The 14,605-nt window shown below is 40.3% G+C and overlaps 1 protein-coding gene across 1 annotated transcript in view; it reads right to left on the bottom strand.

The window, feature by feature from the left end:
- Positions 1–531: 531 nt before the first annotated feature.
- LOC128736812 (protein yellow-like) overlaps positions 532–14,605 on the bottom strand; it is a 31,034-nt gene continuing 16,960 nt past the window's right edge. The window contains exons 2-4 of the mRNA XM_053831302.1: positions 1,921–2,247; positions 1,192–1,861; positions 532–1,130 (exon numbers count right to left, since the gene is read on the bottom strand). Coding sequence (XP_053687277.1) covers positions 669–1,130; positions 1,192–1,861; positions 1,921–2,247 — 1,459 coding nt within the window. The 3' untranslated portion in view covers positions 532–668. The remainder of the gene's footprint in view (positions 1,131–1,191; positions 1,862–1,920; positions 2,248–14,605) is intronic.

The raw sequence follows: 14,605 nt of genomic DNA, 5'->3' as shown, positions 1-14,605 counted from the left end.
GATTTACTGGTTGCTTTCCGTGCCTGAGCTCGCGGATTTTTCGTTATGGGCTGACGACGACGAGGGTCGGGAGAATAATGCGAAGTAGAGTGCAGTTCTACAAACAATGTTAATATTTCATTGTTAAGTGTCGACTGTGCTGTGACTGTGCTGGACGATTCCACAGATTTGTTTAAGTTAGGCACAATTAGTTACTTTTATATTTATTTTGAATTTTATTTTTTTTTTATCCAAACCTGTTCCTTCTTGCTATCAAATTTATTGTATTTCTTCCTTAAATTTGGGCCCAAAAAGGGTGTTGAAAAATTCTAGCTTAGTTTGTTAGAGAGGATAAGCAATTTCACTGTGAATTCGATTAAATATTCTTACCTAAAACCGCACGTCTTATAATTATATTTTCGGAAGACGAGATAAATTTATGAAAGTAACATATTATAAATAATCACTTAAACTCGTATTGGTCAATTGAAAAAAACCAAAATTTTAATAGGAATCATTTATATGGCCGAACCAATTAACTGAATGCGAGATTTATTGACACTATGTTAGTTAATTCCACTGATTTATGCCAATCACAACTACATATTAAAACAAGTTTACTCAACAATTTAAAACAATACTAACAAAAGGGAGTCGACTGCAACTTAAATCAAAAAACAACCACCAAACTACGGGTCACACTCCGGGTCCTGTTTGTAGGCCAAATTCGGTGCCATTCGGGGATCGCAAATCGAGTCCAACACAGAACTATGAACATCGGCCCGCAGCACACGGAAATTGATCTGACTGTAGTCCAACCGTGAGTACAGGAAAATCGGCAGCTTATTGCTGATAACCCAAATCGATTGCTTCGGTTCCCGGTCCACCTTCAAATCGTTCGGGAACGTCAGCTTGTCCGGGTTCTTCTCGACAATCCCCAGATTGTTGCGATTGTACGGCTTCGCCAGATCCCAACAACCGACGCCGCTCTGCTGCACCAAGGTGAAGAACTGAACGTCGTTCTTGGCCACTCCGGAAGTGGACGATTGACCTCCCTTGCCGCGGCTTCCGATCGGTTGGAACGCCTTCGCCAGGCCAAAGTTTTGCCAGATGGTTTCATTCTGTAGCACCGATGCTGGGACTTCAAATTCCTACAAAATTAAAAAAGTGAATCAACTTTCATTCGTTTTAAACAAGTTGGTGGGCACTCACCGTAAAACTAGACATCGGATGGTAGAAAACCATACGATCGCCATCGCGATGAACGGGCGAAAGGGACATTCCAAACACCCCATCCGACCACTGGAAGTTCAGCTCCTGATAGTTGTAATCGCTGGCGAACGGATTCGGGTTGTACAGATAGTTTGTAGTGCGCCAGCTCTTAAATTCACGCAAGCTGAAAACGGTGATTCCGAAACGCCACACATCGGCCACGTAGGCAAAGGCATCATCGCACTGTCCGTCCCGGATGTCCACCACCAGATTCGTGTGCAACGAGTCCTGCTTAACTTGCTCCGGCGGAAGAACGTACGTAAACAGTAACTTGTCGGTGTGCAAGTCGAAGGCGAGCACCTTGGGAGGACAGATTTGCTGCAAGTTCGTTAGTGTATCGATAACTCCAGCGTCCAAAACCCACAATCGATCACACTCGTCGACGAAGATTCGGTACACCGAAACCAGCTTGCTGCAGTCCGGATTCTGCGGGGTTGTATGGAAGCTCCAGTCCGGATAGGGATTCAGTGGGGCACTTGGGTTTTCCACCGGCAGTGGCATATAGGACAAAGTGGCCGGAACACCAGGATTCCACCGAGGGGTAGTAATGAAGACACGATTGCGGAAGCGATCCACTCCGAGAGGAAGATTATTTTCCGGGATGAATGATCTAAAAAAATAATTTAAATTAGTTGTTTGAGCACCAAAAAGATAAAGTTTAAAACTCACTTAGTCCGGATGGCATTGTTCCGCGCCTGCAGACTCGGGTAGAGGAAATCTATTATCTTCCACTGGTAGATGACTTCAAACGCATCTTTACCAAGGCTGGTGGTGAATTCGTTTTCATTCTTACTCTTCAGCGGTAGCGACGGTACAATGTAAGGATTAGCCAAAACCGTCGTCGTGTTTTCCTCGTTACCGGATATATCAATTGTCGTTCCATGACGGACTCGCATAAACGGGGAGTAACCCTCTGCAAAGGCCAAGGCCGCCAGCAGCAACCACAGGCCAGCCGTGGCTGGCAGATTCCATTTCTGCATCGTGAATTCCGGTTTTCTGAAAAATGTAAAAAATAAAAATGATGTAATATTATACAACTTCCAAAGCAGACCCGAGAGCGAAACCAAGCGGAAGCAAGCTAAACGCAAATTGCAACTGAGAATTCTCTCAAGTGAAAGGAATAAATTTGAATATTAAGACAAACGACGAAATTTCTGCGGGTTGAGGGAATTCCGCTAGAACGAAAATAGATGGCGAGCGAGACACACGGAAAAAGAAACCTTTCACACTAATGATTCCAGTTTGTGATTGATGGAAGCAACCTGGGTAAACTAGCTGCAAATTCAATGATAATGCTGGTAAATCCCCGCCATGAAGACACTCAACTCCGTAGCGATGTCAAGCGGGAAAATCATTTGTTATGCACTCAATATGCACTCCAACTCGAAAATTATACTGATTGAATGCAGCAAGTAAATATACTATTTCAATTGATTCGATTAGGGGGAAATCTTGAGAGACGAAAGACCAAGAGAAATCTTGCTGTTTATCTTATCGATGGATTCCGGCATCAATTCGATCAGTTTACGAGTGATAAAAATGGCTAAATTGGTATTTTTAATGTGGAAATCGCTTATGGTTGTGAACGTAATCGCGAATATCTAGTATTTCAACATTTTTCCTAAATTTTTGTCAGCAATCCTGGAAAAAAATATTCTTTGGAAACCCCATTTGGTTGGCATTTACCCATTTGGTACGAATATTTATAAAGATGGCCAGATGTAAAAAGTGCATCTCACAATTTTAGGTATTAGTCCACGCAAAGGAAACATTGCAGTACGCCGTTCCAATCGAGCTGTCCAAATTTCAAGTAGCAATTCTGAAGCCGCTTGGTTTTATTTGAATTTTATAAAGGTTTTATTGCGGTAAGGATGAAAAACTACTTATGGCTAGCTATAAAACCACAATAAAACTGTACAGCAAATTTATTGTAGACTAATCTCAAGTTTTTTAGTCTTGACCTTGAAATGCAGTCATACATTTATATTAATATTTTTTTTGAAACGATGGTTCTGCAATTGATGAAGGGACGGTAGGGGAAAGAAATGAAAATTTTTTTTGGAGAAGGAAGGGAAGAGCGGAAAGGAAGGGGGGGGGGGGGTATTGGTAGCTATGCTTGACAAGTAGCTTTTGTCCAATACTGGAAGGTGCCCGGTTATAATCTTAGATTACAGCTTGGTTCGACTCATGCACCTTCCAGTATTGGACAAAAGGTAGGAGTCAAAATGACTACTTGTCAAGCATAGCTACCAATACCCCCCCCCTTCCTTTCCGCTCTTCCCCTCCTTCTCCAAAAAAAAATTTTCATTTCTTTCCCCTACCGTCCCTTCATCAATTGCAGAACCATCGTTTCAAAAAAAATATTAAATTTATTGTGTTTGCTTATGTTGTCACGATAAAGCTGGTTGGGTGCTACACATCGCTTACAAACTTAGTACAAATGGCGTGTAGCAATACAATATGGCGCACCAATCAAAGATGATCTTATTGCGGTTGCTAGTCAAGCCGCAATAAAACTGTTAGGCTAATGGTGCTATTATTGTGATAACATCCAGACCAAACAAATTTAGTGCCGTTATTATGAAGAATATTAGAGTTCAACATCGAAATCCTTTTTTTATACAAGACCATTATTGCCATTTTCTAGCATTGTTCTAGCGCCAAACAACAATGTACCAAAACAAGCCGTGAGTTGCAGAAAGTAAAATATTATTAATCGGTTTGCATGTAACTTGGCTAAAAATTAAGATTGAGTAATCGAATATATTTATTTTGTTTAAGCAACTGGTCTCCAAAAATTGCATAATTATGATGGCGCGTTAATTTTAGCCTCTTTTTATTCCAATATGCACGATAAAATTTATTGCGCATATCCTGTATAACTACGAAAACTGCTGATTGTATATTCTTTCGGATATTTTATTCGATATACATCAAATCGATCAGGATGATCCGATCTGACAGTAAACTTTACTTTTTCTACACACAGCTCTGTATTGTTAGGCAACTCGGTGCAAATATTTCAGGACGAACAAAATTATTAGTTCGAAAACAGATACTGACGAAGCCTGCAAGCCGTAGACGAAATACGTATCTGTCGCGAATAAATATACATAGTAGAATTTAATTTGATTGATAAATGTCTGTTCAGAAAACTGCGAATACATTCCATTGGTCAGTGTTTGCGAAGATGTTTAATCTTTGTATTAGTTCTTCGAGTTCTCGAGTATTGCATAATACAGCTCTGAAATATTGTACATAAGTGTCTTAGCCGGAAACTAAAACAAATAGTTATTATGCCTGCATTGGATTTTTTTTATTTAACTGAATAAAAACATTATCTCCATTGTGCTGATTCTATAGGTGGGCAAAATGGCTCTTTTGTGTGAGCGGCTTTAAACCGTCCATTTTTTGCCGCGAACCGATTCATATGATCGGTGTTAAGTCAGGCAGAACCAAGTGACAAAATTATGACTTCGAGAAAAACGCATTTAAAGTTTGCTGCTCTGGTTTATAGCTATCAATCGTCGAAATCATGCTCTGGCTTTGCAACATTTATGTAGTAAAATTATGATTAGAGATAAAATTAGAGTATTAGAGTAGCAAATTAGGATTAGAGTAAAATTTTGCTTAGAAAATTCTTAATCGTTTGTTGTCAATAACTCATTTTTTAAAATTTTGCGACTTGGTCCGGTCTGATTTAACACCGACCATATGATATCGCGACAAGCAATCGAGTTGAGCAGGCGAGTCGAGCAGTCGAATCAAACAGTCGAGTCAATCAGTTGGGTCAAGCAGTCGAGTCAAGCAGTTGAGTTGAGCAGTCGAATCGAGCTGCTAAGTCGCGCAGTTGATTCGAGCAGTCAAATCGAGCAGTTTAATCCAGTAGTCCAATAGAATAGTTTAATTGAGCAGTTGAGTCGAGCAGTCGAATGAAGCAGTTTAGTCAACCAGTCTAGTCGAGCAGTCGGGTCAAGTGGTTCAGTCGAGCAGTTAAGTTTCGCGGTAAAATCGAGCAGTTAAGTCAAGCATTTGAGTCGAGCAGTAGCATCGATCAGTTCAGTCGAGTAGTCCAGTCGACCGGTTGAATCGAAAAGTCTAGTCGATCAGTTGAATCGAGCAATCGAGTACAGCAGTTGAGTCGAGCAGCCGATTCGAATAGTCCAATCGAGTAGTTGAGTCAAGCAGTTGATTCGAGTGGTTTAGTCGGGCAGTTGAGTCGAGTCGAGCAGTTGAATCGAGAAGTTTTGCCATGCAGTTCAGTCGGGCAGTCGAAACACAGTTCAGTCAAGCTGTCGAGTCAAATGGTTCAGTCGCGCAGTTAAGTTTCGCAGTAAAATCAAGCAGTTCCAGTCGTCAGTTGAATTGAGCTGTCAGGTCGAGCAGTTAAATCGAGTAGTTAAGTCAAGCAGATGAATCGAGCAGTCAGGTCGAGTTTTTAAGTCGAACAGTTGAGTCGTGCAGTGAAATCAAGTTATTCAGTTAAGCAATCCAGTTGAGCACTTGAGTCGAGCTGTCAAGTTGAGCAGACGAATCTAACAGTCCAGTCGAGCAGTTCAATCGTGCAGTTGAGTCGAGTAATCAAATCGAGTAGTAGAGTCGAATAGTAAGTCGAACAAATGTGTCAAGAAGTCAAATCGAGCAGTTAAGTCGAGCTGTCTAATCAAGCAGTTGAGTCAAGCGGTCGAATCGAACAGTTCAGTTGAGTAGTCCAGTCGAGCAATCAAATCGCAATCAAGTTGAGCAATCGAGCAGTTCAGCAGTCGACCAGTGAGGTGACTGAGAATAGAACTCATTGCTACGAAAACATGACGTCCTGTCAGGGACCTATTTTTAATTACCTATTTTTAATTAATTTTTAATTAATTTTTAATTAATTATTATCTGAAAACTGCACGAATTCATACATTACGCATAGCCCACTACATCACCGCGTGCGACCGACAGAAGCCATTTTCAACGAGGTCTCGTGGAGAGTAGCATCAGCAGGTCGCATCACCGGTTGACCATGAAAATTTGCGGATTGTAGGAAATGATTTCGAGACAGGCATAAGCCAAGTTACGCCTCATCCCCGTACCACACTGGAAGGTGTGGAGCGTGCAGGACCGAGTAAAAATGCATCCTTTCCACACCACAGGCTCAAGAGCTGCTGCCTGCGGAGAAACCAAAGCGGCTTGAGGTTTGCAGGATTGCTGTTTTTCCATACGTGTTAAACCGTGTCCGGCGCACGCGATGATCTAGCGTGCTATGCGTGATGTACGAATTCGTTCAGTTACTAATTCAGATACTAATTAAACACTCAACACGATACGTTTAAAATTAAATTGCAAATAGAAGAGATAGCCATTAAATGCCAAAGCACGAATTGTAGAATGATACCAGAGCTTCAAATTGGTAGATATAAGCAATCAACTGTATTACACTTTTTTAGGAAAAAATGACAAAAACGCTTCGAGACACACAGAATAGAACAAAAACTAAACATGTTTATTAACTCTGTAATGATTGAGATTCGACCATATGCGCAGAAGGAATGTGGTCCTCTATCACCCCCTGAAATACATGCACCAAGCTACCTAACACCCTGATTATTTTCAAGTTAATAAAGCTGTCTGGGTGATTTAGTATTCTATACAGTCGAACAAAGCGAAAAGCTTCATTATATTATGGCGGTTACCGTCAAACAACGAAAAGCATAATCGGTTTTATTACTACTTTCAGCGGAGCGTAATAAACCCACTGTGCTTATGGCCTGACTCGTCAAAAACCTTCTGAAGAGTGACCCTCTTGGTCGGAAGGAAGATTTATGGCGGTCATCAGAAGGTTCTAGTGGACCTCATAGTTTTATTAGCGGTTGTATGATATTGGTCATCAAAATTACTAAAGGAACGTAATAAAACTTAAATAAAATTACTGCTCGGGTGGTGAATGCCGTGTTATGCAAAAAAAATCGTATCGATCAGTCAAAAGCACTTGAAAGACCTGTAATTTTATAACAAATTGACAAACAATTGGAGAAATAAATGCAAATAAATATTTGCTACCAACTAAACTTTTAAATTTTTTGACGTAGGACTACGTCTTATTTTAATAGGGTGGCATGCTAGAAAAGAAAGATGACCGTGACACGAAAAAGGGATAGATTTTGAACGTTTATAGCTCAGCCAATTCTGAATATATTTTTATGGCTCGCATACCATTCGAATCACAAAATATGTGCCTTTTGTATAGTTTTTATAAGAAGATTGTATTTTGCAAGTAACTTTTGGAATTTCCACGTAAATTTGAACAATTTTTCCAAATTCTCTACAGTATTCGTTCAGTTGTCGCCGCAGTTGACCATTGTAATACGCAGTTACGGTTACTCTTTCAAATATTAAGACAAACAATTTGATCAAACGTCTTTTACGTAGTGGAGACACTGGATAGTAGCTTTCAGAATGATGTAAAAATTATAACTTTATATATGATAACACTATGCTTTTTCTCTTCAGTACAAATTAGCCAATCCAATCGTTCCAGTCAAAATTAAACTTTCAAATGGTTCTTTTCTGAATCATCATAACCGTCAATGAAGAGTATTATGATTTCCACTAGCAATCAATTTTCTCACAAGTGTTTTTATTAAGGTGCGTCTAGATTGGCAACTAGTGGCATGCAAGTTGTTCCAAACTGTTTTAATGTTTCCAAGTAACTATGGCGACGTGTCACAAACATACAGGTGGCGACAGAAGCAACATTGAGCAAAAACTAGCAACATATCGCATTTCAAATGTAGCCAAAATTGCCCATTCTAAACGCACCTTTACAATAACTTTGCGTAGTCCTACGTTGAACATGCGGTCGTGTCTTGTATCCAACCCTTTTGATTTTTTTGCTTTGTTGGGGTGCATTTATGAACAAACAAAAGCAGTACCCAACATAGATATTACTCTTACTTGAAAGAACAAAATCTCTTAGTAACGTTTCGGCTACAATTATTATTCATTTAATTTCTTAGTATATGAATATCTATAATTCAATGAACTAAATTTTAAACATCAGTTATCAGAGCCTTTTTTTGACAAAAGTAAAACCCAAGAATGCACTGGGTGCTATTAATATATTTTCCTTTCTGGTATGCGCAAATATTTTTAAGCGCCATCTAATTAAGTTATTTTATCATCTTGTTTATTTTTAACCCTGTACCCCTTTCATTTCTTAGGTTTAAATTTAATATCTAAAAGCTCCTGAATTCGTTAATTCAACGAATTTGAGTAAATTTCAGCGCTCGAAAAAATTTACAGCCCTTCGAGAAGGAGAATATAAAACGCATTCTGTGTATATAGTTTATCCCCAGGTAGTATTCTTTTATCAGTCAGCCCATGGACATGACTACTGAACTGCTGACAGTGTTTGTCTTTGTGTTGAATGATGCAATTTATGAATTTCAGTGCTGAATGATTGCTAGAATTGTCCACTACGGACTAAATTTTTGCCATCCGACAGATCTTACAGATCTTTATTAATTTCAAAGCAGCATACGATACAGTCGATCAAGACTAGCTATGACAGATTATTCACGAACATGGTGTTCCGGACAAATTGACGCGATTGATCAGAGCTACATTTAATCGAGTGATGTGCCTCGTCCGAGGGAACACCCTCAAGACGCGTGGAGGGCTGAGACAAGGTGACGGCTTATTCTGCAAGCTATTCAACATCGCTCTTGAGCAAGTGATCCGACGAGCGAGCATCGAAACGAGAGGTATGATATTCACTAAAAGTTGCCAACTCCTAGGCTTGGCAGAAGACTTTGATTTCATAGCCAGAAACTTTGCAACAGTGGAGCCAATCTACGTCAGACTCAAAGCGGACTAGAAGGATTGGACTAAAACTAAATGCGTCGAAGGCCAAATACATCAGAGTAAGAAGCCCAAAAAAAGGAAACGTGTGCCTCCCATAGACTGTAACCGTTGACGGCGACGAATTAGATGTGGTAGAGTTCATGTATTTGGGATCACTGGCGACCGCGGGAAACAACTCTGGTAGGGAGATCCAGCGGAGCATTGAAGCAGAAAATCAAGCTTGCTTTGCCTTTCGCAAAACGTTGCGATCAAAAAGCATACGCTGTCGTACGAAGCTAACAATGTCCAAAACCCTCATTAGAACGGTAGTTCTTTATGGACTTTAAGTTGTAACGCTTGAAGCGACAGACACTGTTTGTAGAGATTTCCATAGCATATCTGGCTTTTTGCTCGAATGCTTTTATTATACGATTATCCTAACGACCCGTCGCGACGGCTGGCAGAACCATTTTTTCTGTCCCGTTTTCGATCTATCCTCAAATGATTTGTGCTCAGTGCTCACTTAGCTTCTTAATTAAAATTCGCACCCAGGCACCCAGGTTGAATACAGCCTAAATAAGTGATAACTTTTTTTATACAGATCCTAGAGATTACCGGATTTCTATAAAAACGTGTGTTTTGAGTTCTTCGATAACTGTCTAGAACAACGTATCCGTGGTGAATGCAACTAACAAGAGCTAAGTATGAAAAACTAATTTTTAAATAGATTCCACAGAAAATGCTCTATAACTCCGTACCCGATAGAGATAGAAATGTTGTTTCTTCAGTAAATTTGTTAGCCTTTATATTTGCTACAACTTTGCCAAAGAAACTATGTCTGTTTTTCCCAACACAAAAAAGATATTTTGGTACAATGCTTCCTACACTTCATGTTTGTAAGCATGAGAAAGAAGAACATTTTCTTAGAAAATGTTCTATAGCTCTGTACACGTTAGAGATAGAATGGCCATTTCTTTTGAAAAATTTTACCTTTACATTATCTTTAAATTTTGCAAAGAAACCATGCCATTTTCTACTAACACAAATAAGTGGACGTGTGTTGAGCCCATTGCGAACACGAAACATATGCTTGTCCTACTCTCATATAGGTGGGTTGAGATAAGTTTGTAGTACATGACCTAAGCTTTAAGGTGAAGTACTGATTTCATATATCCACTTGTCTCATTTTATCCTATAGGCTTGTGAAACTAAGGAAAAATAAAGATGGTGATGAATGAATAATTTACATTTTATTTCATTCACTGAATGAATGAATGTAGAGAACAACATGAACATGAACGCAAGTGATTCGCTCGAATCATAGGTGCATTTTATAAGCAAACCAAAGGAGTGCCCATGTGGAACCATTTTTCCCGTGGGCATTTTTCAAAATTATTATTCAACATAGGTCTTCGACCCTCGAAGACGGATGGAATAGAATACGCTCGGGCGTCAACCGCGAAGAGCTCGAACAGCTATTCCGACCTAATGACAATTGAATTTATTACGAGAAGGTGAACCAAACTCGAAAGAGCTACAAACCTAAACCTGACATGTGTAGGGACGAGGGAGGGAATCTAAAAACAAAACGAACGCGAAATGGAAGCAATTCTTCGAGAAATCGGTCAGCTGCTACTACGGATAAAATTGTTATTCTCCAACAAATCCTCCAGAAATTTTGGAAGTACAACGACCCAACGCACCATATTTTCGTGGATTTCAGGGTAGCATACGATACAGTCGAGCGCGAACAGCTATGGCAGATAATGACCTGAGAGTGGTCTTCCGAACAAACTGACGCGGCTGATCAAAGCTACCCTGGAGCGAGTGATATGCTACGTGCACGTTTCGGGAGCTCTCTTGAGTTCTATTGAATCGTGCAGAGGGTTGCGGCAAGGGGATGGACTGTCCTGTATGTTATTCAATATCGCTAATGAAGGTGAGATCCGGCGAGCAGCCATCGAAGCGAAAGGTACGATCTTCAGCAAGAGTAGCCAGCTCCTAGCCTTCACAGATGACCTCGACATCATTACTAGAAACCTTGGGACGGCGTAGACAATCTACGCAAGACTAAAAACGGAGCCCAGGAGAATTCGGTTACAAATCAATGCGTCGAAAACAACGTTTGCCTCCCACGGACAGTGACTATTGACGGCGATAAGCTGGAAATTGTTGATCAGTTCGTATATTTGGGATCTTTGGTCACCGCCGACAATAATACGAGTAAGGATATTCAATGACGCATTCAAGCTGGTAATTGAGCCTGATTTTCCCTCTGCATGACGCTGACAATGTACAAAACACTAATCAGACCAGTAGTTTTCTACGGAATTCAGACTACAACTTACGGAACACATACGTGCACTTGCCGTATTTGAACGAAAGACGAAGAGTGGCATATGAGTATCAACCACGAATTGCAGGCACCGCCTGGAGAGATAGTAAGTTTAAAAATCAATTACCGCCCGCTAAAGTATGTTCAAAAGATGGGAAAGTTATTGAACTTAAAAATTGCTGTCAAAATTGGAATGTTTCCTGTACAACCATGTACCTACCATAGAGAAGAATATCATCGTAACATGGAAGCAATCCATACCCAAACATAAGGTCTAGAAACAAGTTTGAACTTGAAACCTTTTCAATTTTTACCCTCATTTTATTGGCACTAAACCTTCTACTTGTTGTTTAGCATTCACCCAGACTATCGGCTACCCTAGGAATGTATATAATTTAAAGCTTGCTTTCATGCCTCGGTATGTTTATAGTACATATGTAAAATCTACGTAAACTTGTACGATTCGACCTTGTCATAGTTTCTTTTTTTTTTTTTTTGCTACACACCAAACCATTTAGTTCCAAGCAGCCATAGTACCTATGGTAAGCTCACTTCTGTGAAGCTTGGAACCACCCCCGTGTTTAAACCAATGCACGCCGCCGGCGGCGCGGCAGATCGGATTCTTTTGACCATAAAAAAGTGCCCACAGTTAATTAACGTCTGGAACAGGGCAATCAAGTCTAGCACGTGCGAAACCCTCCGATGATGGTCTCGTTTAGCATTCTTTCCGCAGTCCACACAGTCGAGTCGACTCAGTTGCGTTGCAGCAGCAGCTAATGGCTCTTGATTGATGTGTGGGATTAAAATCGTGAAACCCAGTCGGTCTGCCTGACCGGTTCGTTGTTATCATTGGCTCTCAGAGCCAGTTCAAAGGGGATTTATTGAGTAGTGGACCGTAAATTCACATGCGTAGGTTCGACCAACCAATCGTTCGCACTTACCATTTGTGATTAAATTGTAAATTGAAAAATAATTTCAAGTTCAGTTCCAGTCACCGTGTAAATCAACTGTCTGACAATTTTCATCATGAATGGAAAAGCACCCAACCAAAAGTGTGACCAACTGCCTCCACACAAGCAGCCACTTCGGTTATCACTCAACTATGTTTTATGCTGTCACACGGTCGAACAGGTAGACAGTGTCGCAAAATACACTGCAATAGTACCATTTTGTTATCATTCAACTCGGCCTCTGCCATCCGTTCGTCAGGTGCTATAGCAGATTGGTACTTGCAAACGCGTGGGAACTGAAGTTGCAATTATGTACTGTACGTGTGGCTCCTTTCTTGGGGGCAACATTGAACAGGGCTATGATGGTGCGGCGCAAAATAGTGCACCTGTCGCGGCTGCAGCGCAATGCCCATCAGTCATCATCAGCACTGCACTGGTAACGGTGATTTACTGAGGCGGAAAAACTTCGCTTCGTTCATGTCAGCAACGCTGTTTAGCAGCAGCGCACCGGTCGGAAGGCTAAGTGCCGCTGCGGTCACAGTTCATGAGTTACACAGGTCAATAGTTTTGGCACCCCTCCGGGGTGAAATCAAGTCGAAGTGTATTTCGTATAACGTGACCAGCGAAAATAATAACTTAAAGAGACTCATTTATGGCATTACAGTTAATTGACACGTGATGGATAGGTTACTGAAGGCAATAGTTTACTAGTAAAGACTGTCAGGTAAAATCCAATAAAAGAAATCAAAACGATCCTTGCAGGTAGAGTAGTAATAACCGTCGGTAGTTTTTGGACGTGTTTAATTAAAAATAGGTTAATCATAGATGTATCTGCATATTTTCGTTTAGAGTTTATTCTTGCAAAATACTTCACAAACACCGGAACCACCGAAACACCGGAAGCCATCAAACCAGTTCATTAAAACTGGTGTTAAAATCAATACTACATATTACATCGATATTTTTGCAAAGAACCATTTGCTTCTCATCGTCAAAAACACTACTAGAATGCACCATACTGTTTCCAAAAAGATTCTGCACCGTCTCACCAGGCGAAAGTTACACAAACTTGATGTGAGAACAATTTTCCGGATTCTATTTCTTCGAAAGAGTGTCCAGCCTCTTCGCCTGATTTGAATCCTCTCGACTTCTATGCATTGGGTTACATGCTAGCGAAGACCCCATTATTAACAAGACTGGCTAATAAAAGATTAAGGTTCTTCGACAGAGGGCTATTAGAACCCTTTGATATTTGGAGAACAATTCCCAGTACGGTAGTGCACTTTATCCGAAATGTATCACCGGACTGGACAAATGCTATTAGTCAAACAATGACGGTCGCTTCTAATAGTGGTGCGTCATCTTGACAACATAGCTATAGTAAAATGGGGATATATCACAATAGATCAAACAAATGGTCGCAGTGATAAAAATACCCAACATGGAAAAAAAAACAAGACTGGCCTTTCTGGTATTTTTCCATACAAACGCCATGCGTCAGCACCCAGCGAGCTACCATCAGTGTCTCCTGAATATTGCCAGAGCTGCCAGTCTTCTTGTTATGGGGTCTTCGATGCTAGGCAAACTAGGGAGTACCAAAGATTTGACTGTGGATACTTTCAAACCACGCTTTGGGATCAAATGCTTCAGGGTATCGTGCGTGCCAGCTGAAACGCTTTTCGATTGCGACTGGCAATAAAAGCGAAGACAGAAAAATTTGAATAGGACTAATTAAAGACAAATGTTATGGATAAAACTTTACACGAAATATACTTAAAACTGACAGTTATTACTACTTACCCTGTAATGACATCAGTTTTGGCCGAAAAACTCAGTTTTCCTGAATAGTTACCCAATACAAAAAATCGTATGCATATCATGAACAAATCAGTTCACTTTACACTGAACAGCAAACAGTTTCTTATGAAAATGTAAGTAAAATTTTCTTAGCATATTCACAAACGGGTTATCGATGGATCTAGAGGTTGTGCGTATCTAGCTGCTTCTGGTGAAAAACGCAGAAAAGAGCAAAGAGCAAAATCTGACAGGAACTGGACAAAACAGACAAGAGAGAGAGAAAAAAAAGGAAGGAATGAAAGAAAAAGCATGAAAAAATAAGAAAAATTGACGAAAAATCGAAAAAAAAGGGCGAACGGAAGAGAAAAAAGAAAACTAATAAGGCCATTACAAATATTTTTAAAAGTTTTTGTCTTTCCGGTGTTGGGCAACTGAAAGGGAGGGG

The sequence above is a fragment of the Sabethes cyaneus genome, chromosome 2 (assembly GCF_943734655.1).
Source record: "Sabethes cyaneus chromosome 2, idSabCyanKW18_F2, whole genome shotgun sequence".
Taxonomy (NCBI): domain Eukaryota; kingdom Metazoa; phylum Arthropoda; class Insecta; order Diptera; family Culicidae; genus Sabethes; species Sabethes cyaneus.
Note: the sequence above shows the minus strand (reverse complement) of the source record. Positions and strands in the feature narration are given on the sequence as shown.